Raw genomic sequence first — 24,627 nt, 5'->3', positions numbered from 1 at the left:
CTTTTTGGCAGTAAGAAAGCTCCTGTCAACTGACATCAGGTATTTAAATTACTTTTTTGAAGAAATAGCTTGTGAATTTGCAAAATGGATATGGTTACTGATAAGAATTAAGGTATTTATTGGCAGTCTTAAGCCACAGAATACAAATGAAGAACATTTCATTTCATAGACAGTTTTTACATGTTTTTGAATTTTGTTATGAATGACGTCAAGGCTAACCATCATTAAAAAAAAAGGCTGGACGGCATTTTAGAATGACTACAGTCAATTGTAACCACGCCCCCCCCCCCAGTTCCGGGGGTATACTGGGGAAATGGGCCGTGTTTTTACATTTCAGGTGACCCCGCAGTGCCGGGTGAATGCAGTGGTTTTGTCTTCGCGCCTTAAAAGAGCAGGGAATGATTCTCACCTATGGTCCCAGGGGTGCAGGGGCATTTCGCGGGGATTTAACCAGTACTTCGTCCCTGCCCTGTTGGAATTTAACCCGCGCTTGGCTCGACCAAAAGTCTCCACTATTCCCTGTACCTGGGGGAGCCGTGGTTTCAACTGCCTGGTGCAATAATATAACAGGGGTGGACCCAGGAATTGACGTTAGAGGGGACATTACCCATAACACTTATGGGTGCAACCTATTGACATTCATTCATCTTCAAAAACGAAAGTATATGGCATAAACTATTTCTATGGGGGTTTAAAATTACTCCCTTTTTAAGAAATTTTAACATTTGGTAGTCGGAAACGGTTCATTTGGAGTGTATTTTATTACTTTTTTCTCCCATGTTGAAATATAAAGTAAGCTTGAAAGATTTAAGAGGAGGCGTGCAGGTTCCCCCCTCTTAATCCACTAGACTAAGTGTATTATATTGATATTTTTTGAAGATGACAGGGAGTACAGCGCTGTCAAAGCTATTCATTGAGTTACAATAACAATTTAAATAGCATTCCGGTAAATGTTACATCAGTGTATGAAAACATGGGGCTCATATTCCACATCTAAATTATACTGGTCTTAGGCAAAAATAAAACTTGCTGCCCAGGCCCTCAGGGGTTTCTCTCATGTTTTGTCAATAGCTTATATATAGGGTGAAGCAATCGGGAGTAACCCCTGTGCCCAGGCCTGGAAAGCAATTTATAAATGCAGAGGTCTTTTAAAATCATTTCTCATACTAAATACTTGAAATTATTTGATTCTATAGCAAAGCTTACAATGTATATTAGGTTGGAAAATAGCTCATTGAGCTTATGTTTCTTGTAATCATATACCCGCCTTTAAAATGAATTTTTGTACCTTCTAACTTATGATGAAGCTGAACCGAAATGTCCGATTTACTTAAAAAAGTCAAAATTCAATATTGTAAAGATATTCTTGAAGTGTATAAATATGTTAATGATTGTGTTGCATTAAGAAGAATGCCGCACACTTCCTTTATGTATTTGTCATCATATAAAATGTATTGAGTACTGATACATACTTTTATGTTTGTCTAATGAAAGGTATCCAAGATCCTGCTATCTAATGCTGAAAAGACAAAATGGCATTGGGCCTGAATAGATTTGGGGCATCTGTACAATTCATTGTACCTAGATCTATAGAGTTTTGGTTTTATTTGGTGAATATAGAGTTTTGGTTTTATTTCGTGATTCACCAAATAAAACCAAAACTCTACAGATCTAGATAAAACCATGAAGTGAAGAAGTTGGAAATGTTAATGATATTTTACTGTGCTTGAACATAGGTTGATTGATTGCTCATGTAAAAGACAATCAACATGTTTTTTTTTATGTATGAATTTACAATTTTATGTAAGAAAAATCATTATTAAAGTATGACGTGACTGTTTAATTTGTATTATACTTAAATGATAACATGGCACATTTTTAACAATATTTTGTCAATGAAAATATCCAAAAAATATTAGGTTGATTTATTTCAGGTGCTGTTAACTCTCTGTTTTGTTGCAAAAGGCGACCTTCTCAGTGAAACAGCGAACATTCATGGTGTATTCAAGTCATCATGCTATCAGCGAATAATAGGCCAGCTACAGAAATTATGAGGTATGGTAACATGAATATAAATTCTTATAATACACTTTCCTTATTTATGTCTTAAGGGCCTAGTCACCTTTCAATCTTGGAAAAGGATAATTATATTTATCTGTCAATGCAAAGCAGTCCTTGTTCATGATTGATTTAAGGAAATTGAACATTCTTAAACAAATGATGTAATAATCGATTGTCTAACTATGACAAATTCATACCAATTATATATGATAGCACTTTGCTGAACTGATGAGTTATACCGAGAGTTGTGGTAAGTAGAGAGGGCCACTATTATTATATACCTGTATAATCAATATTCGAAATTTGGCGACCAGTTCTAGCGCTGAGGGGATAAATGCTACATAACTATTATATAAATACAAATATTTATAAATTTTATATATATATATTTTTTTAACTACTTTACATGTAATCCATAATTTATAGCGGTCAAAACATAAAATTATAAGTATTTTTTCATTATCAGATTTCCCACACAGGACGAGACGGCAGCCATGAAGAATGGGTTTTAAGGCTGCATTAATGGCACACTGATGGCAATACAGGCCCCGTCTACCGCAAAGGATACTATGCGATCGATGTTGACAGGCCATTGAGGTGAACAAGACATACTAGTAAATTGTTTAATTTTAAATTGTCACAAAATATACTTACACAATTCGAATGTGAAGTCAAAGGAGCGAAGTTTCTTCTTCACTTCCCCAGGCTTTGCGTTCGTGTCTTCTCTTTTCGTACTTTCGCTTCTTCAGCCTTCCGCCTTTTGTTGGCAAGCACTTTACAATACAGGCGAACCTTGATGGCTCAAACTCGCTTGGCTCGAATTCCTCGTTGGCTCGAACTGGATGTAAAGGACCGTTTCCTTATATTGAAGATAAGCATTTTGGACAACCGGGTTCAACTGTAACTTAATATTGCTGACCATGATGTTGATGTTGCAATGCCCAGATATTGTCATATTAACAACAAGATGAGAGCACTTGCTTCACACCAAGTTTTCACGGGTATGATTCCCGGCTTGGTGCATATTGTCACCTGAATGCATAAACTCTCTAAATGCTTCTAAACTCATATTATCACCCTAGTGCAATAACTCAGTAACTGCCTACAGACATTGCACTAGGGTGATAGTATGAGTTTGTAGTCATCAAGCCAGACAAGTACCGGTAGATTTCCTCCCAGAACACAAGACCATACTCTTGCGGATTTGCATTTAAATATCTTCATATACTTTTTGTTGCTGCTTTAATATTTTGATCGGTATGGAATCAATCTCAGCGCAGTTTTGTGCTAAATAAATGTTAAGGGTCAATGTTTTGAAGCCATGATTTATACGTTCAACTTTCACGCATTATATTTTGCCATTTATTTATGATTGCAAACCCCCATAGAAAGGTCGATATGTGTTATGAAGAGAATAAGGGCTTAAAGAATAACGTAGTAAAAAATGTATTAGTATACAGATATTTCTTTGCTTAATTTAGGTTTTTCTTTCACTGCGAATATCTTGATTATAATTGACGTTTAATAATTTGTCTGTGTGTTCCTGAACTGTTTAAATATAACACAAACTGGCTAATGGTTTAGCCGAAACAAGAAAACACAACAAAGCTATTAGTAATATTTACGTGTCCTGTTAGGGCCATCGTGTGTAACCGTCACGCAAAGGAGCAAAGAAGTGAAAGGATAACGGCGAAAACACTAAGGTACAAAGTCAAAGGAGCGAAGGGACAAAGGTGAAAACAGAAACGCAAAGTTACATCCCCTCCTTCACATTCATACTTTGGTACTTGCGCATCTGCGGTAAGCAGATTCAATTGATATCATAAAACTTTCATTGCGGAACGCATGTCACATAATTACATTGCAGTCTTTGAGGTTTACACATTATCATGCCTGTTTTATAGTCTTTAATTATGTATTTTAGCTCAATGTTTCCTTACCAGTTCTTGTGTCCATTTTCAGAGGTCATGAGAAAGAATCCCTCTTGGAATAGAGGCGGTCATGTTTTTCATTAGCCCACTATCACCGGCTTAAAGCCATCAACAAGCACTTTATTTGGTAATAATGTTGTGTGTGTTTTCAGTCCATCAAGAAAGCAATCGTTGATCAATGCCCAGTCGATGGAATGGTACTAGACTAGAAGAGGGGACTGAAGAGGGCAGCCAAGCAACTTTTATCCGCAATCAAGCTCAACGGCTGCACGTCCAATTGGGTCAGGCTGTTTCGGTGCAGGTACATGATATATGAAGCTCAAGTTCATCACAGTGTTTTTGCAATAATTCATCATAGTTAGGCCACTGTTTTTTTATTGTTCGTTAAACAAATAAATTTCAGAAAATAAAATAAAATTAGAAATCCCAAACTTTTTTATCCCTCCGCTCACAATTTTACCTGTCGATTAAAATAAAACGTTGTGGCAAACTCTTTCAACATAAATTTTCATTGGATCTTTAGCCAGTTTTCTTTAAGTCTTCCAATGGTAAGCGCTGATATTTGTATCCAAAGTTTGATTGGACAACAACGCTCGAAGAAACATGGCGGACTGGTTACAGTTAAGCTATTTCTCGGACAGCAAAACAGTAAATTCATTGTTAAAATAAATGAAAATGATACTGCTATTAATACCAGCACTCCCTCTAATACACTCGTAAAGAATCTATACATGTAGATATCGAACGGCTGGAAATGCAAGTTCACATGAAGGGAGATCGTCATACCGAATCACATGCCGGGCTCCATGTTGATACAATTCGGGGTCAAATTCATTGTCATAGAGCTTCTGTGAAAAACAGAGGAAGAAAACGTGCCACCTACAAAGACTCTCAATTCATTTGATATAATGATGTCCCCGACAACGAAATTTGATTGGGTATCTCCTGAAGGGTATTATTCAGGCATTATTTACTCTGACTAAATGTTTTTATTTGTGCTGGTGCCACGAACTTATTATATTCCGTGTTTGTGCCATAACAAAAACTCTGCACATAATAAGTTCAAATAGTTTTTCCTTTCTCTTGCTGTGTATAAACCTAAGAAGAAAAGTGTGTCGTGCTTTGGGATTTTAACCCACAACCACCGGAGTACTAGCATGGCCAGCTAAAAACAGGATTCAGACTCATGGTTTGGTCTGAAATGGTGTTTGAAAGCCATTTTGGGACCAAATCAATTGAGCTAACTTGTGTTAAGATTGTAAACAGTATCTAGTCATTACAAGCAGTCATGTGATAATTCATATGAAACTTCATTGTTAAATTTAAAGTTTATGTTAAGTTTGTGAATAGTTTCTAGTCAGTATTACCAGTAGCCATGTGATTATTCAAATGAAACTGATGTGTTTAATATAAAACTTATGTTAAAATTGTGAACAGTACCTAGTCAGTATTTACTATGGTGTGATAATTTAGATAAAACTTAATAATAGTGATCTATATCGAACTGCTGGTAAGATTAAATGATTTGAACACCATTCAGGCGGTAATTGTTCAGTGGTTGAAAGATAACTAGTGTTTATATAGCACTGGTGGTAAGATTAAATCCTGTTTGGTGTTTGAAGTATTAAATTTTTTATAAGTATCTTATTAACAAATGTTTTATTTCCTGCCAAAAAATGAAACAAGATTTTTATATTTTATTTTATTTCATCCTCCGAACATATTCAATTATGGCAGTTCGTTAAACAAAAAATGAAAAATAAAATGCCTTAAATGTATAAAAATGTTTCCAAATAACAAGAATACTTAATGTCAGAGAGAAATGTAATAAGGTAAAGCATGGTAAAAATGAAAAGTTTTCTCTTAACTTTTAGAGTCTTGGACTTGCCACCCAATATACCTTCAACGAAAAGTTTAGATTCAGCCCTTAACTCCACCGGAACATATTAGGCCAACATTCAACAACATAAGGGGGGTACAAATCGCCAGTGGCAGTGATTTTACTACTACACTTCCTTGTTCAACATTGGCTTATCTCCCCGTGCTGGACATTCGAGGAACGGTGCGTTTGAGGTCAAGCTTCCCGAACCAGCTATGGTGTTGATGGTACTTTGGCCACTCTTCATTGATGTCATTCTATCCTATATTAAATGAAGAACTGTTTCCTAGCAATATTAAACTACAGAGACAATCCAATTAGTCACACTATATTAACGGGTCTTTATATAAACTAATGATTCACTAGTCATCGAAATTAGTTTTTTTGTATGAACAATTTATAAGCTACTGCTTGGCATTACATTTGGCATTAACGTATAAAAACCAGAATTTGAGCAAGCCCTGAAAGCATTTTACCAGTACAGAGCTTGTGGTCTATGTATAATTGTATTTTATCCTTTTCAAGGTGGCATTTATTACTCAATATTAAGACGGTTGTTGCGTTTCTTCTACAGATCCTCCACTGCAAGGTCAGAGACGTCGAAGATTTACTCCTGCTCGTGACGGAGCTGACCATCAGGGGGATCAAGCCGAAATCAAATGCAATCATGTCTTCCAAGTGCCTGGGATTCGTATTCATCTTTCCACATCCGGACCTCTGAAGAAAGTGTCTGTTATATTCGGCCACCGTGTGTTTAGAACGAGTAATGAGGATGAGGAAGACGATTGACATTCCGGTGAGGATTCTTGTTGTGATGTTGATAATTATAATGATGCTAAGAGGATGATACTGTAATTAAGGGTTATCTTATTATTATTATTTAAATTATTATTATTTGAATTATTTTTATTATCATTTTTATTATTTTTATTTTTATTATTATAATTATTATTACTATAATAATAATAATAATAATAATAATAATTATTATTATTATTATTATTATTATTATTATTATTATTATTATTATTATTATTATTATTATTATTATTTAAATTATTATTATTTGAATTAATTATTTTTTTATTATAATTATTATTATTATTATTATTCCCCCTTCAAAGAAGAGGGGTATATTGCTTTGCACATGTCGGTCGGTCGGTAGGTCTGTCGGTCGGTCGGTCCGTCGGTTGACCAAAGATTGTCCGAGTGATAACTCAACAATCACTTGAAGATAGGGCCTGACCAGTAGATGACCCCTGGGCAATCGGGTCAAATGTCAAGGTCACACTGACCTTAAATGGTAAAATGATTTTAAAGCTTGTCCGAGTGATTAATCAACAATGCCTAGACCTATGGCCATCAAACTTGACATGGGGGCTGGGCCTGACCAGTAGTTGACCCTATTGATTTAATGGGTCATCGGATCAAAGGTCAAGATCACAGTGACCTTGAATGATAAAAGGTTGTCCGATTGGTAATTTGACAATGCCTGCACTGATGTCCCTCAATCTTGACTTGGAGGTTCGGTCTGACAGTAGATGACACCCTATTGATTTTGGGGGTCATCAGGTCAAAGGTCAAGGTCACAGTGACCTTGAAGCCAACTCCATAATTCCTGGGCTTAGGGTCATCAAACTTGAAATGAAGGTTGGGCCTGTCCAGTAGATGACCCATGTTGATTTTGGGTTTCATCGGGTCAAAAGTCAAGGACATAATGACCTTTAACACGAAAAAGTTAACAAAGCTTCTCCCAGTAATAACTCAACAAAGCCTGGACCTATGATCATCAAACTTGACATGAAGAATGCTAAAATGTTGTTTGAGTGATAACTCTACAGTGCCTGCACCCATGGCCCTCAAATTTGATGTTGGGCCTGACCTGTAGATGACCCGTTTTAATTTAAGGGGTCATCACATCAAAGGTCAAGGTAACAGTGACCTTTAACGCAGAAGGTTGTCTGTGTGATAACTTCACACTGCCTGCACCCATGGCCCTTAGACTTGACTTGGAGGTCCATGCAAATTTCATTCAATTGTCCAAATAATCCTGACAACATGGCGCTCAGTTGGGGGGGGGTTATTTATGATTATTTTTATTATTATTATTATTATTATTATTATTATTATTATTATTATTATTATTATTATTATTATTATTATGCCCCCCTTCGAAGAAGAGGGGTATACTGCTTTGCACAGGCATGTCGGTATGTCGGTCGGTCGGTCCGTCGGTCGGTCCGTCGGTCGGTCCGTCGGTAGACAAAAGCTTGTCCGAGTGATAACTCAACAATTCCTAGACGTATGGTCATCAAACTTGACATGAAGGTTGGGCCTGACCAGTAGATGACCCCTATTGATTTTAGGGCTCATCGGGTCAAAGGTCAAGGTCACAGTGACCTTTAATGGTAAAATAATTTTAAAGCTTGTCCGAGTGATAACTCAACAATGCCTAGACCTATGGTCATCAATCTTGATATGGAAGTTGGGCATGACCATAAGATGACCCCTATTGTTTTTGGGGGTCATCGGGCCAAAGGTCAAGGTCACAGTGACCTTGAATGGTAAAAGGATGTCCGAGTGATAACTCGACAATGCCTGCACCCTTGGCCCTCATTCTTGACTTGGAGGTTGGGCCTGACCAGTAGCTGAACCCTATTGTTTTTGGGGGTCATTGGGCCAAAGGTCAAGGTCACAGTCACCTTGAATGGTTAAAGGTTTTCTGTGTGATAACTTGACAATGCCTGCACCCATGGCCCTCAAACTTGACTTGGAATTGGGCCTGACCAGTACATGACCCCTTTTGTTTTTGGGGGTCATCTGGCCAAAGGTCAAGGTCACAGTCACCTTGAATGGTAAAAGGTTGTCCGATTGATAACTCGACAATGCTTGCACCCATGGCCCTCAAACTTGACTTGGAGAATTGGCCTGACCAGGAGATGACCCCTATGGTTTAAGGGGGGTCATCAGGCCAAAGGTCAAGGTCACAGTGACCTGGAATGGTTAAAGGTTGTCCGAGTGATAACTCAACAATGCCTGCACCCATGGTCCTCAAACTTGACTTGGATGTTGGGCCTGGCCAGAAGATGACCCCTATGGTTTTGGGGGGTCATCTGGCCAAAGGTCAAGGTCACAGTGACCTGGAATGGTTAAAGGTTTTCCGAGTGATAACTCAACAATGCCTGCACCCATGGCCCTCAAACTTGACATGGAGGTTGGGCCTGACCAGTAGATGACCCCTATTGATTTTAGGGGTCAAAGGTCAAGGTCACAGTGACCTTGAAACCAAACTCGTCAATTCCGTCAATTCCTGGACCTATGGTCATCAAACTTGACATGAAGGTTGGGCCTGCCCAGTAGATGACCCCTATCGACTTTGGGGGTCATCAGGCCAAGGTCAATGTCACAGTAACCTTTAACGCAAAAAAGTTTACAAATCTTCTCCCACTGATATCTCAACAATGCCTAAACCTATGATCATTAAACTTGACATGGATGTTAAGCCTGACCAGTAGATCACCCTTATTGATTTTAGGATTCATAGAGCCAAAGGTCAAGGTCACAGTGATCTTGAATGGTTAAAGGTTGTCCGAGTGATAACTCAACAATGCCTAAACCCATGGCCTTCAAACTTGACTTGGAGTTGCATCTGACTTGTAGATGACCCCTTATGATTTAAGGGGTCATTGGGTCAAAGGTCAAGGTCACAGTGACCTTGAACGAAAAAGACTTGTCTGTGTGATAACTTGACAATGCCTGCACCCATGGCCCACAAACTTGACATTTAGGTTTCTAGTGACCAGCTGATGACTGGATTTTGAGTTCATAGAGTAAAAGGTCATGGTCATAACACACTCTATCCTCACACTTTAATGGTCATAATCTTAAAATTGCCTTAACGGCAACAAATCAGCTGTCATTTCGGTCCATGCATATTTCATTCAATTGTCCATATAATCCTGACAACATGGCGCTCAGGGGGGGCATAATGTTTGACAAACATCTCTTGTTATTATTAGCTCGACTATTTGATGAATAAGGAGGGCTATACTACTCGCCCGAGTGTCGGTGTCAGTGTCTGGTTAAAGTTTTAGGGCAAGTTGGGATTTTCACTTATAACTCCAATACCCTTCATTCAATTCACATAATACTTCACACAGTTGATCCGGGCCATCACACAGTGAGGTTAGATAACTCCACAGTGTTCGTAAAACAGATTCTGACCCCTGACTGACTAAAGGGAAAACAGGTGCCCGTATAGTTGTTTATTTCCTGTTTTGATGAAACCGAAAGTAGACTGCATATCCTCCTGGTTAGCGTACGGACCTATAGGTCCATGGTTAGCGCTTCATTTAAAGCCTGGGAAAATATCTGGTGGTTTTATTTTTTCAAGAAAATGCAGAAAAAAACAAACCATGTCATGTAAAAAAATACGTCTTGGCAGTCAAAATAGGTACATTTTCCCGACGTTAAAAAACGACTAAAATAGTCCAAGATATGCTCTAGAATGCACCACATACGTTCCCCATTTAAAAAAAAATCAGGGGGGGGGGGCAAGCTCCCGGACCCCCCTAGTGTGAGTTGACATTATGAGTGTCCCTTAATCGACCCAAGAAATTATCACATGTATGCTAAAGAACTAAGGTTAAATTTATAGGGCAGGTTTGGATATTTATTAATAACTTCTAAACACTTCATTCATTAATTAGTAATTTACGGTTGTTCAGGGCCATCACACAATTAGGTTAGATAGCTCCATATTATCCTTAAAACATGTTATGACCCCTGACTGACTTGGGAACTTAGGTAAAAGTTTTTCGGCAGGCTAAAGTTTTAGGGCAAGTTGGAATTTTAATTAAAAAAACCCTTCTATACCCTTCATTCAATTGTTTTAATACTATACACACTTAATGACGACCTTCTTACAGTAAGGTAATATAACTCCATTATAACCCTAAGTACAAATTATGGCCCTTGATTGATTTTTTTTTCTTGATTTTTTTTTAATTTTCTTTCATTTCTTTAACAAGCAATTTTTTTGTTCTTCACCAGGTTTTCGAAAAGGGAAATTTAGTTATAAGAGTAACTTGCGTCATAATTCGGGCGGGCTGGTAGGAGGGCACCTGATGTATTGAATAATTTTAGCTAGGTTTGACATATAGAGACCAAAGTTGGTATATAGTCAGAGTTTATGGAACTCTTTTATGGGATTGAGTTTGAGGCCCCTAGGAGCAAGGTTAAGGATAAATTTACTATTGATTGAATAATGGTTGGTATTGAATAACTTAAGTAAGGGTCAAATTATTGCATCCAATCTCGGTATATATGCAGTTTTTGGAGATCTTTCATGAGATTGTATTTTTGGCAATAAGAGTTATGTTCAAGGTCAAGGTCACTGTTGCTTTAAATAGTAAAATGGTTATTACTGAATAACTATAGTAAGGGTTGATAGTGTGACTAAACTTGGTATATAATGTGATGTCCAATACTGCACTCCAAATAATTTTTTATTCCAACCTGACCTGTTAAGTGTATTTATTTTACCTGTTCAGGAAAAAGGGAGAGTGCAGCCAATGCCCGTATGCCACAGAAGGTTATCTGGATGAGAAAAATGAGGGTTCTCCGCCGACTCTTGACGCGCTTAAGGGAGGCGAAGAAAATCGACAAGCATCTGTATGTACCTACCCACTTAGGATTATTTCAGGAAAAAAGTATAGGGTTGTCCTAGCCTAGAAGTCTGATAAGTGTGAAAAATAGTGACTATATTCATATGGTACTTGGTACTCATGTTTCTAGAGGCATAAAACTCTAGCTTGAATAGTTGATCAGTCTCTTTTTGTAAAACTATGCTGAAAAACAAACAGCAGACAAGTTTTGGTGTCTGCTTGGGATGCACTTGGGTTATTACTTCCATTGTAAATGTATACATGTAGGAACATTGCAACTTTTAAAGGGTTTTGTTCTCTGGTCAGTAAAACACCTGCTTGGGATGCACTTCCATTTGTAAATATATATGTATATTGAAACATTGAAAGGGTGTAGTTTCTGAAAGGGCAACCAGTTAAGTGATCAAATATAATATGTTGTTGTGAAAGCAATTACTTTGACTCACTTGTATATCAAACATCAGACTTTAAGTATAATGTCGTTGGGAAAATACGGCTTTTGGAAGCATGTTTGCTTCTTAAGATAAGAAAGGGGATAAGTCTTTCAACTATTTATTTCCCGAAACTGTTCAAGGATGTCTGAGGTCTACACAGGCTGAAATAAGTGCATAAAAAGTTTGGGATAATTCAGAAAGAGTTTATTTTTGTAATAATAAACACAATGTCTCCAAAATCTGTATTTATCTCCCTTTCCCTATAAACCTGTAACCTGTATCGAGCTAGAATAATTAAAAGGGAGTATATTTTTGCAGTTATAAAGGCATTAATGTCTGTATTTATCTCCCTTTCCCTATAAATATGCAATTTAAAGGGAAGAGAGCAATGAATATTGTGTGAAGTCATACAATGGAACCAGTCATCAAAAATGAGATTTTCTTATTCAAACCTGAATATAACGTGTACATATATTCTAATTCATATTATTGTAAGATTTTCCTGAACAAGCCCTAAACATTGGTATATGTCATATATATAATCTTTTTCAAGCCCAGGGTTGATTCAGCTTGCAGACTTGTGTTGATTGTGATTAATTTAAGTTAAAATGATTGAAGGATATGAACAAAAATCCATTTTGTGTTACAGATATGTTAGCTGAATATAATTTAACTCTATCATTGATGTATGTGAAGCTGTTTCATTGCATGAAACTCAAGATTTCGATTTTTGCAGGAACCATGAGCTGTACCTGAAGTCCAAGGGTAACGGCTTCAAGATCAAGTGTGTACTCATGGAGCACATTCACAAGAGGAAAGCTGAAAAAGCCCGCTCCAAGCAGCTCAGGTACTTTACTGTGCTCCTTGTAAAGATTCTCTGTTTTTGGTCAATAGTAAAATGGTTTCGATATTTTGACCAGCAGCTTCTGGGCTACTTTAAATACTTGAAGAAATTTGCCTACAAACAAGCGGCAGCATTTTTTTAGTTTCTTATCTTTAAGATATTAATTAATTTCAATAAAAAGTTTAAAGAATTCAGTGATAGCTAATCACTTTCAGCGATAGATACATTGTGTTTCGTTATCATTTCACCAATCTTTTAACTTCAGTGACCTCGCTGACGCCAGGAGAACCAAGGTCAAGGATGCCCACAAACGCCGCGAAGAGAGGATTGCACAGAAACGAGCAGACCTCATCAAGTCATATGCTGATGATGACTCCAAAAAATAAACTATTGTTCTGTATTTGTGCGTTATAAAATGGGATCCGAAAGAGAGTTAATGTTGTGCTGCTTATAGATACAAGCGTAAAAAGCATCTTTGTGGATAGTCTTTACTGAACTTTACAAAATTTAAAAGGCTACTGTAAGCAAATATTTCAATATTGATTAGCTAGGCGTAATGTACATTTAGATACTCTTGTCATACTAAGTTAATTTGGCGAATGATGATTATGAAGTCAGAGAACAATTATTATTGAATATATATTAAACCATTTTAGCAAGATTCCTTTCATGCACAGATGCTTTTGTTCCGCTAGTAAAGAACTCCCATCCAATATAGCTGTTGACATGACAGATAGAAATGTTCCCCCCATCTTCTAAATGGATTGGTTACATAGAAGAGCTCTCTGTGATCTGTCTTGTCAGTCCGTCTTTTGCTGCCGTCTTATGTGTCAAATCCATAAACTGCGGTCACACATAGATTATTTTCGTCTGTGTAGCTACTGATGCTGCTGTGCTTCAACAAGGTCACATAACAAATTGCAAAAAAGGTTTACCTTAAAAGGGCCCAATATTACAGGTTGATGTCTTATTGTGTGCGACTCATTTGACTTGTGATCAAAACAGAAACATAAAACATTAATAGCAGATCATTTGTGTAAAGATAAAATAAATAGTAACGCTGATTTGGCTCTTTTGAAGTTTTTGTGGTACCGTCACTATTAATTAAAGAAAGAATACATCTTTGATAGCTTTAATTTATAATTATTTACCAAATGCATGGAATTTAAGAGCATTTACATCCCCTGGTATAATGGAAGGATAAATACATCGATACAGCTAGTGAAATGACCCCTGTAAGGATCATAAACGTTCATCGGTAGCATTCCTTTGAGGTCGCAGTTCACATTTAAGGACCGCTCTTAGCAACACATGGAGAGAATGATGAAGTCTGCTATATCTTACACTACACATGCACATGTGTTGATGAAGCTCACATCTAGCAGAAACCCCTCGTGCATTAGGGTATCCATGGTTTAGGGTCGATATTACAGCCATCATATATTGTTCATCGCTTCAACCAAGGCCAAGTATCTCATACACAGTTTATCGTACACATCATTTAGTATACCTAAGGAAGGGGGTGTGATTGATGTTATTTTGTACACTGTATTTTGGAGACTGTTTTTGTACACTGTATTTTGTGCACTGCATTTCGTACTCTGTATTTCGTACACTGTATATCGTACATTGCATTTCGAACAAAGTTTTCTATTTGTGCACGGGACAACGATAGTGAAGTACTTTGTACGCTTCATTTCGTACACTGCATTTCGAACACAGTATTTTTAAATTATGCTCGGGTCTTGATTGATTTATTATTGGACCGCAATGTCACATTCATAGCGATCAACTAGCTTTGTTTCAACGAAAAACAATAACAAGTAAGTCGATTCTAGTTCATGTATTACAAATTAAATGAACCTATTCCTATGTTTGCTGTCACACCCTTGGAATAAAGCGGTCAAACTTTTAACCTATATTACAGATCAGACAATCTATTTAAATAATTGTAGTAGTAGGTGAAACGATGATCGAGTATTCGATACAAAAAATCGGAATTGTCCGACCAATAACTATATAAGCATTAATTTTGTCTAATCATCACCAAATTTGGTCAGAATGTGTATGGGTACAAACTCTTGGACAACCCCGATAACCAGTCATATCTAGAGTAAGCGCCATTAGATCATAGAAATTACTTAAATCTGTCTTGTCCGATCAATAGTTTCAGAAGCCATTTTCCATTCATCACAAATTTAGAAAATGTTTTTGTTTATGGGCAGAATATCCCCGTTAGATTCGAAAACCAGTCATGTCGTCTTAGTCATTCCAGAGTTACGACCCTCGAATTGCAGTGTGCACTCTGTACATTTGGTTTGCGTACAACTAATAAAAAAACAAACTCGGCGCTCTAAGAAAGGACTAGCGTATTTTGTAACAGTTAGCTTTCTGGCTTTTAATTGTGTTGTTTGGAAGTCGGTGGTCCAATTAAATACATGTAACTCGCAAAAAAAGAAATCATTTCTTCATAACATATTGTTTCTATGAATTGTATCTCGCCAGTCAAAAAAAAGAATACTTTCAACGCTGAAATAGCTAATTAATTCTCACGAATGATGGCATATAAATTATAGTCATAGAACTATCCGTTTGTGCGACAGCGAGTCCGCCCGTCTGCTGTAACCTGCTGTAACATTGTCTCAGCAATAACTTTGTTTTTATAAATGAGATCAGTGTTTTGCAATGTGGACTTTATCGCAAAATTTATTTTCTTAGTGCACCAGTCAATTGTAACAACGGTCCCCCAGGTCCGGGGGCATACCGCAGTGCCGGGTGAATGCGGTGGTTTTGTCTTCGTTCCAAAAATAGATGGGATCGGCCTTACCTAGGGTCCCTGGTGTGCGGAGGCTTTTGGCCGGGATTTTACCAGATATTCGAGCCCAGGAATTTAAGGATTATACCCAGGCTTTGCTGGATCGAAAGTCAAAGTCCCCGCTTTGCCTCGGACCTGGGGGTGGGGAAACTGTTACACAGTGTCGTTGAAGTGTCGTGTATGGCAATTGTCGTCTCAACTTTTCACACAATCGATTGTTTAGCAATAGGTAGTATCTCAGCTATAACGTTTACTATCTACACATGTTATATAGTATTAGGCCAAGGCAAACTGAGTCAATGTTCAGCGTCATCGGAAAAGTAGATTTTCAGCATTAAAGCTGCACTCTCACAGAATGACCTATTGTTTTTGTCTAACTCTTACGTCATAGTACGCTTCATGCATACTTTTGTTGTTTTTCATTAGTTTGTGTTTCTTAAGCATTTGATTGATTCTTGCAAGAAATGCGAGCATCGATATTTCATATCTTTATTGCAGATAATGTTAACATATTAAACATATTCTCATAATGAATTGTATAATATACAACACTCTATATTAATTTCATGAAATGCAAAACTGGTCTCAACATATTTTACAATTATAGTTCATTGAATGTATCTTAAAATACAAACTTAACATACATCTTAAAGAGCGATAACTTCTATTACTCTTTATGGCAACTGTAAATAGTGTGTACACAAAACTTTAATGTAATACATGCATATGTAAGATTATCAACAGAACATAAATAAAACAGAATTGTCTTCCAGTTCAAATATTCAACCTAATTAATACATTGAAATGGGTTAAAATGGCCCTTGATCATTGACTAGAAATAATACATCCTCACAAATACATGGCGATCTCAGAGTACATGTAATGAAAGAGCATACAGCATCACCTGGTGTGTACAGCATTTGAGCACAAATTATGGCATATTGAAATTAAAATATCAATCGATTAGGTTCTAAACAAAATACATCTATGTAAAACAGACTATAATATGTCAATAGTTATTGTGTTATTTTTTCCAAACACATGCATGACCTCTTTAGATTTGGGATATATTTAACATTGTAACCAGTTTTGTAAATTCTGAGAAAAATACAGTCCACAAACATGTTTTAAGCGACATAGTAAATTGTTTTCTAATTAAAGTGAAACTCCAGTGTTACATACACATGTCCAACAAACATAAAATTTGAGTGTTAAACCTTTAAATACTTATTAAATAATGCATTTGTGGAAAATATTAATTACTGATAATGTGATTGTAACCGTGTATTAAATAGCTGAAAACGCACAAATATTAAATGATTGGTGAGTGCTAAATGATTTACAGTGATCAACTATCATCTCAAATGGTAGAAATACCGTGTTTTCTGCACCTTTCTTTCAAATTAAACACAGCATCCTTCATAAGAACCATTGTTGTCGATATTTATCAATACTTTTGGGTAAATTAAAACTATTGCATTAATTGTGGTACATCTTGTTCGGGAGTAAGAGTGCATCTTTAAAAGCTCTATATACAAATACAGCGAGTTTATTTAACTATATTAACATATCTTGGCATAAATGTTCAGTGGTTTTTAACATGTGTCTTTGTACAATTTCTGAATACATGTTATATTAAAAAAAATGAACTAAAACATTTTACAAGATTGAAACGTACTATTAGCAATATCTATAGTATACGAGGGTGATCGGGAAGTTCGTAGACTATTGCTCGAAAAATAAAATAAATTACTATATACTTGGAAAGAATATATAATTTAAAGGTTAATGTATATTGTGTCCACGATGTATAAATATAAGGTTAATACATAGAAAAATAAAAAAGTTACAGTAAATAACAATAACACTGTACGGCGTACCCGGAGCACGCCAGAGTACAACAAGCGACGTCATGATAACGTCAAAGATTCAGTCACATTTTTTTCAACGTAATCAACGCGGATTTGAATGCATTTTCTATGTCTCTGTAACCATATAGTGTAGGTATAGCTGAACCATTCACTGTCGTATGACGAAACAACATTTTGCGTATACATACGAAGCTCACTGGCGTCATCAAACCGCACGCCTCGTAGCGCTGCCATAGTTTCCGGGAAAACTCTGAAATCCATGGGGGCTGTAGGGTGGATGCTGAAGAATTTCTAAACCAAGCAAGTTGATTTCAAGGAGGGTTGAGTCAGCTCTGTGTCCTTGAGTGTTAGAATATTATGCGCTCGGGGTCGAGATTGGGGGGTTTCTTCTTCAATGAATGCATCAAGTCACGCCTGAGAATCTGAAGTTATAAAATTAAGTCAAACTTTGAATCCTGACAGTAACGCCAAAACAGTGCATTTGAATAAAAAAAAATATTATTAGATTCTAATATTTTTAAACTTCTTAGTATTTTAATAGTTAAAATAATGTTTAAAATGTTAATAATCTGCTTACCTTCAAATAATAACTAGCGGTCCCTGTCTGGCCATCGGGAATCTGGTGCAATAGGAGCATGGGGAGGGGTCCCCGGGGTTTTCCATATACATGACTGGGCTTTCGTCTTCGGGTCGAAGTGCCATAACCAAATTTCGTCGGTTTGTAACTATGCGGTCGAGAAATTCTTCGCCTTCATGCTCATACGGGCGGACGAACTCTTGCGAACAGTAAACCCTTGTTGCCCGCTCGTGATCTTGAAGGAGTCTCAGCGCCCAGCGCGCGCACACTTTAAACATGCCTAATTCTGTGTTCAAAATTTCATGCACTGTAGAAGTGGAAATATCTAGTTCAGAAGCTAACTCTTCTCCAAGTGTGTCGCCTGTCACTGTACACCATATCTTTCAGTTTATATCTAGTTCAGAAGCTAACTCTTCTCCAAGTGTGTCGCCTGTCACTGTACACCATATCTTTCAGTTAATCTGAAATCGAATATTTCCGCTTAGACGGCCGGCCACATCGTTGATCGTCTTCTATAGAGCACCTTCCTTACCGAAACCGTCGGTGCCACTTAAAGACAAGCGCCCTACTGCATTTATTGGTCGTATTAGGAATGTAACATCTTCAATCTTTCACTTTGTTTCTTGTCTAAACCCACGCAAAATTTAATGGCTGCTCTTAACACGACGTCGCCCGTTGACGTCATGGTTTTGAAAATATGGTAAGTGACAACGCCGTTAAAATAAGCATTTCTTTCAAAAGGAAACAATAACAAACGTCACAATTTCAGGAACTGACATCATAAACGTTGGACAGCAGACGATTTCGCGCAGTCGTACGTAAAAGAAAACGCATTCAAATGCGGTAGTAATAAATTTAATAAATGTTTAAAAGTGCAAAACTTTTACGTGCTCCGGGTGCGCGTTTCTATGGACACTGATAATTCAGCAAAAAATACAAAATGTTTTTGTATCTCAACTGCACGGTTATAAAAAATAATAATAAAGTTATACGAACAGGCTACGAACTTCCCTATCACCCCTCGTACAATCTAACATTTTAAATAACTCTCCTACTTTTCCAATTTCAACACGTTTCAAATAAAACTGAGAGTCAACTTATGTAGTAACAAACTTGTGTTCATTTGAATAACTTAGCTAATATACGCGAATCCCTCCGAGCGATATATTTGAGATATATTTGTAATTTGTCCGTCGCTCTGTAATGCTTCTTGAATGTGCGGTATCATCTTCGAAAGGTTATTGCTGACAAGCACCCATGATTTCTCGAGCTGGGTCGGGACGATGATCAAATGATGGAGGCTGAGGTTCTGTAGTGTTACCACAGTGAGGTCCGTACAGGAGAAGGAAAGGTCCTGGTTGCCGTCCTCAGGATATAATAATTTGCCCAATCGTAGTTGCTGTAGTTTATCGCACTGCTGAATATTAAGGTTCTCATTTAAAGTAGCGTTGTATAGACGGAGCTCTCGAAGTTTGTTTGTGAAGTGGCCCTTTTGTGTGAATATCACTTCCGTGGGCGGTATATTCTCTCGCATGTATTTCTTGATGGAGACCCAGAACTCCTTCCGCGGGACCGTGAGAAAAGTCTCATGCTGGTGGCGGTGGTTAGTCAGTGATAGCATAGTGAGTGCCGTAAAGGACGACAAGTCCAGGTGAAAGTTGTCAGAAAATGTTAATGTGTTTAACTGTAGTTTTTGTAGTTTATCACATTGCTGTATATTAAGTGTTTCATTTAAAGTAACGTTGTCAAGGCTGAGCACTCGTAGTCTGTTTGTAAACTGTCTCCCTTCTGCGAATGTCACCTCCATAAGCGGTATGTTCTCTCGCATGTTAGCATAGATTGAGACCCAGAACTGCTCCAGCTGGGTCGGGTCTATGGTCACCTGCCTTAGTTTGATGTGTTGAAGTACTACATTAGAAAGGTGCGTGAATGAGGACAGGTCCAGGCGGAAGTCGTCAGAAAATGTTAACGTGTCCAGCCATAGTTGTTGTAGTTTATCACACTGCTGTATATTAAGTGTTTCATTTAAAGTAACGTTGTCAAGACAGAGCTCCTTTAATGTGTTTGTAAACTGTCTCCCTTCTGCGAATGTCACCTCCATAAGCGGTATGTTCCCTCGCATGTTAGCATAGATTGAGACCCAGAACTGCTCCAGCTGGGTCGGGTCTATGGTCACCTGCCTTGGTTTGAGGTGTTGAAGTACTACATTAGAAAGGTGCGTGAATGAGGACAGGTCCAGGCGGAAGTCGTCAGAAAATGTTAACGTGTCCAGCCATAGTTCTTGTAGTTTATCACACTGCTGTATATTAAGTGTTTCATTTAAAGTAACGTTGTCAAGACTGAGCTTCTTTAATGTGTTTGAAAACTGTCTCCCGTGTGCGAATGTCACCTCCATAGGCGGTATGTTCTCTCGTATGTTATCCTTGATAATGACACAGAACTTCTCCAGCTGGGTCGGGGCGATGGTCACATGCCTGAGGCGGAGGTTTTGAAGAACTACCTCAGAAAGGTGCGTGAATGAGGACAGGTCCAGGTGGAAGTCGTCAGAAAATGTTAACGTGTCCAGCCATAGTTTTTGTAGTTGATCACACTGCTGTATATTAAGTGTTTCATTTAAAGTAACGTTGTCAAGACAGAGCTCCTTTAATGTGTTTGTAAACTGTCTCCCGTGTGCGAATGTTACCTCCATAGGCGGTATGTTCTCTCGTATGTTATCCTTGATTGAGACCCAGAACTTCTCCAGCTGTGTCGGGGCGATGGTCACATGCCTGAGGCGGAGGTTTTGAAGAACTATCTTAGAAATGTGCGTGAATGAGGACAGGTCCAGGCGGAAGTAGTCAGAAAATGTTAACGTGTCCAGCCATAGTTCTTGTAGTTTATCACACTGCTGTATATTAAGTGTTTCATTTAAAGTAACGTTGACAAGACAGAGCTTCTTTAATGTGTTTGTAAACTGTCTCCCGTGTGCGAATGTCACCTCCATAGGCGGTATGTTCTCTCGTATGTTATCCTTGATAAAGACACAGAACTTCTCCAGCTTGGTCGGGGCGATGGTCACATGCCTGAGGCGGAGGTTTTGAAGAACTACCTCAGAAAGGTGCGTGAATGAGGACAGGTCCAGGTGGAAGTCGTCAGAAAATGTTAACGTGTCCAGCCATAGTTTTTGTAGTTGATCACACTGCTGTATATTAAGTGTTTCATTTAAAGTAACGTTGTCAAGACTGAGCTCCTTTAATGTGTTTGTAAACTGTCTCCCGTGTGCGAATGTCACCTCCATAGGCGGTATGTTCTCTCGTATGTTATCCGTGATAGAGACCCAGAACGTCTCCAGCTGGGTCGGGGCGATGGTCACATGCCTGAGGCGGAGGTTTTGAAGAACTACCTTAGAAAGGTGCGTGAATGAGGACAGGTCCAGGCGGAAGTCGTCAGAAAATGTTAACGTGTCCAGCCATAGTTCTTGTAGTTGATCACACTGCTGTATATTAAGTGTTTCATTTAAAGTAACGTTGTCAAGACTGAGCTTCTTTAATGTGTTTGTAAACTGTCTCCCGTGTGCGAATGTCACCTCCATAGGCGGTATGTTCTCTCGTATGTTATCCTTGATAGAGACCCAGAACTTCTCTAGCTGGGTCGGGGCGATGGTCACATGCCTGAGGCGGAGGTTTTGAAGAACTACCTTAGAAAGGTGCGTGAATGAGAACAGGTCCAGATGGAAGTCGTCAGAAAATGTTATTGTGTCCAAATGCAGTTCTTGTAGTTTATCACACTGCTGTATATTAAGTGTTTCATTTAAAGTAACGTTGTCAAGACAGAGCTCCTTTAATGTGTTTGTAAACTGTCTCCCGTGTGCGAATGTCACCTCCATAGGCGGTATGTTCTCTCGTATGTTATTCTTGATAGAGACCCAGAACTTCTCCAGCTGGGTCGGGGCGATGGTCACATGCCTGAGGCGGAGGTTTTGAAGAATTACCTTAGAAAGGTGCGTGAATGAGGACAGGTCCAGGCGGAAGTCGTCAGAAAATGTTAACGTGTCCAACTGCAGTTCTTGTAGTTGATCACACTGCTGTATATTAAGTGTTTCATTTAAAGTAACGTTGACAAGACAGAGCTCCTTTAATGTGTTTGTAAACTGTCTCCCGTGTGCGAATGTCACCTCCATAGGCGGTATGTTTTCTCGTATGTTATCCTTGATAGAGACCCAGAACTTCTCCAGCTGGGTCGGGGCGATGGTCACATGCCTGAGGCGGAGGTTTTGAAGAACTACCTAAGAACGGTGCGTGAATGAGGACAGGTCCAGGTGGAAGTCGTCAGAAAATGTTAACGTGTCCAACTGCAGTTTTTGTAGTTGATCACACTGCTGTATATTAAGTGTTTCATTTAAAGTAACGTTGACAAGACTGAGCTTCTTTAATGTGTTTGTAAACTGTCTCCCGTGTGCGAATGTCACCTCCATAGGCGGTATGTTCTCTCGTATGTTATCCTTGATAGAGACCCAGAACGTCTCCAGCTGGGTCGGGGCGATGGTCACATGCCTGAGGCGGAGGTTTTGAAAAACTACCTCAGAAAGGTGCGTGAATGAGGACAGGTCCAGGCGGAAGTCGTCAGAAAATGTTAACGTGTCCAGCCATAGTTCTTGTAGTTGATCACACTGCTGTATATTAAGTGTTTCATTTAAAGTAACGTTGTCAAGACTGAGCTTCTTTAATGTGTTTGTAAACTGTCTCCCGTGTGCGAATGTCACCTCCATAGGCGGTATGTTCTCTCGTATGTTATCCGTGATAGAGACCCAGAATTTCTCCAGCTGGGTCGGGGCGATGGTCACATGCCTGAGGCGGAGGTGTCGAAGAACTACCTCAGAAAGGTGCGTGAATGAGGACAGGTCCAGGTGGAAGTCGTCAGAAAATGTTAACGTGTCCAACTGCAGTTTTTGTAGTTGATCACACTGCTGTATATTAAGTGTTTCATTTAAAGTAACGTTGACAAGACAGAGCTCCTTTAATGTGTTTGTAAACTGTCTCCCGTGTGCGAATGTCACCTCCATAGGCGGTATGTTCTCTCGTATGTTATCCTTGATAGAGACCCAGAACCTCTCTAGCTGAGTCGGGGCGATGGTCACATGCCTGAGGCGAAGATTTTGAAGAACTACCTCAGAAAGGTGCGTGAATGAGGACAGGTCCAGGTGGAAGTCGTCAGAAAATGTTAACGTGTTCAACTGCAGTTCTTGTAGTTTATCACACTGCTGTATATTAAGTGTTTCATTTAAAGTAACGTTGACAAGACAGAGCTCCTTTAATGTGTTTGTAAACTGTCTCCCGTGTGCGAATGTCACCTTCATAGGCGGTATGTTCTCTCGTATGTTATCCTTGATAGAGACCCAGAACGTCTCTAGCTGGGTCGGGGCGATGGTCACATGCTTGAGGCGGAGGTTTTGAAGAACTACCTCAGAAAGGTGCGTGAATGAGGACAGGTCCAGGTGGGAGTCATCAGAAAATGTTAACGTGTTCAACTGCAGTTCTTGTAGTTTATCACACTGCTGTATATTAAGTGTTTCATTTAAAGTAACGTTGTCAAGACTGAGCTTCTTTAATGTGTTTGTAAACTGTCTCCCGTGTGCGAATGTCACCTCCATAGGCGGTATGTTCTCTTGTATGTTATCCTTGATAAAGACCCAGAACCTCTCTAGCTGGGTCGGGGCGATGGTGACATGCCGAAGGCGTAGGTGATGAAGAACTACATCAGAAAGGTGCGTGAATGAGGACAGGTCCAGGCGGAAGTCGTCAGAAAATGTTATTGTGTCCAAAGTCAGTTCTTGTAGTTGATCACACTGCTGTATATTAAGTGTTTCATTTAAAGTAACGTTGTCAAGACTGAGCTTCTTTAATGTGTTTGTAAACTGTCTCCCGTGTGCGAATGTCACCTTCATAGGCGGTATGTTCTCTCGCATGTCATCCTTGATAGAGACCCAGAACTTCTCCAGCTGGGTCGGGGCGATGGTCACATGCCTGAGGCGGAGGTTTCGAAGAACTACACCAGAAAGGTGCGTGAATGAGGACAGGTCCAGGTGGAAGTCGTCAGAAAATGTTCTTGTGTCCAGCCATAGTTCTTGTAGTTTATCACACTGCTGTATATTAAGTGTTTCATTTAAAGTAACGTTGTCAAGACAGAGCTCCTTTAATGTGTTTGTAAACTGTCTCCCGTGTGCGAATGTCACCTCCATAGGCGGTATGTTCTCTCGTATGTTATTCTTGATAGAGACCCAGAACTTCTCCTGCTGGGTCGGGGCGATAGTCACATGCCTGAGGCGGAGGTTTTGAAGAACTACCTCAGAAAGGTGCGTGAATGAGGACAGGTCCAGGCGGAAGTCGTCAGAAAATGTTAATGTGTCCAGCCATAGTTTTTGTAGTTGATCACACTGCTGTATATTAAGTGTTTCATTTAAAGTAACGTAGGCAAGAGTGAGCTTCTTTAATGTGTTTGTAAACTGTCTCCCGTGTGCGAATGTCACCTCCATAGGCGGTATGTTCTCTCGTGTGTTATCCCTGATAGAGA

The 24,627-nt window shown here is 38.7% G+C and overlaps 2 protein-coding genes and 1 long non-coding RNA gene across 3 annotated transcripts; 2 read left to right on the top strand and 1 right to left on the bottom strand.

The window, feature by feature from the left end:
• Positions 1–536: 536 nt before the first annotated feature.
• Positions 537–6,138, top strand: LOC128206234 (uncharacterized). The gene is made up of 5 exons (XR_008256418.1): positions 537–661; positions 1,935–2,055; positions 2,528–2,658; positions 4,145–4,293; positions 5,867–6,138. It is a non-coding gene; the product is annotated as an uncharacterized LOC128206234 (long non-coding RNA).
• A 313-nt stretch (positions 6,139–6,451) lies between these two features.
• LOC128206233 (60S ribosomal protein L19-like) lies at positions 6,452–13,247 on the top strand. Its single transcript, XM_052908562.1, has 4 exons — positions 6,452–6,667; positions 11,424–11,544; positions 12,708–12,818; positions 13,081–13,247. Exons 2-4 carry the CDS (start codon positions 11,453–11,455, stop codon positions 13,199–13,201), a joined length of 324 nt encoding a protein of 107 aa, XP_052764522.1. The 5' UTR covers positions 6,452–6,667; positions 11,424–11,452; the 3' UTR covers positions 13,202–13,247.
• Positions 13,248–16,105: 2,858 nt separating this feature from the next.
• On the bottom strand, positions 16,106–22,237 carry LOC128206231 (uncharacterized). Its single transcript, XM_052908560.1, has 2 exons — positions 18,079–22,237; positions 16,106–17,923 (listed from the first exon to the last, which is right to left on the bottom strand). The coding sequence occupies exon 1, from the start codon at positions 22,235–22,237 to the stop codon at positions 19,211–19,213; it is 3,027 nt and encodes a 1,008-aa protein (XP_052764520.1). The 3' UTR covers positions 16,106–17,923; positions 18,079–19,210.
• Positions 22,238–24,627: the final 2,390 nt, after the last annotated feature.

The sequence above is a fragment of the Mya arenaria genome, chromosome 10 (genome assembly GCF_026914265.1).
Source record: "Mya arenaria isolate MELC-2E11 chromosome 10, ASM2691426v1".
In the NCBI taxonomy this organism is placed as follows: domain Eukaryota; kingdom Metazoa; phylum Mollusca; class Bivalvia; order Myida; family Myidae; genus Mya; species Mya arenaria.
This window is presented reverse-complemented; position numbering and strand designations above follow the sequence as displayed.

Bases quoted from the DNA above. Each gene is read 5' to 3' on its own strand.
- LOC128206231 (XM_052908560.1), bottom strand. From the start codon at position 22,237: ATGGAGGTGACATTCGCACACGGGAGACAGTTTACAAACACATTAAAG.
- LOC128206233 (XM_052908562.1), top strand. From the start codon at position 11,453: ATGCCACAGAAGGTTATCTGGATGAGAAAAATGAGGGTTCTCCGCCGA. The intron at 11,545-12,707 runs GTATGTACCTAC...CGATTTTTGCAG, and splicing joins AAGAAAATCGACAAGCATCT to GAACCATGAGCTGTACCTGA. The intron at 12,819-13,080 runs GTACTTTACTGT...TTTTAACTTCAG, and splicing joins GCCCGCTCCAAGCAGCTCAG to TGACCTCGCTGACGCCAGGA.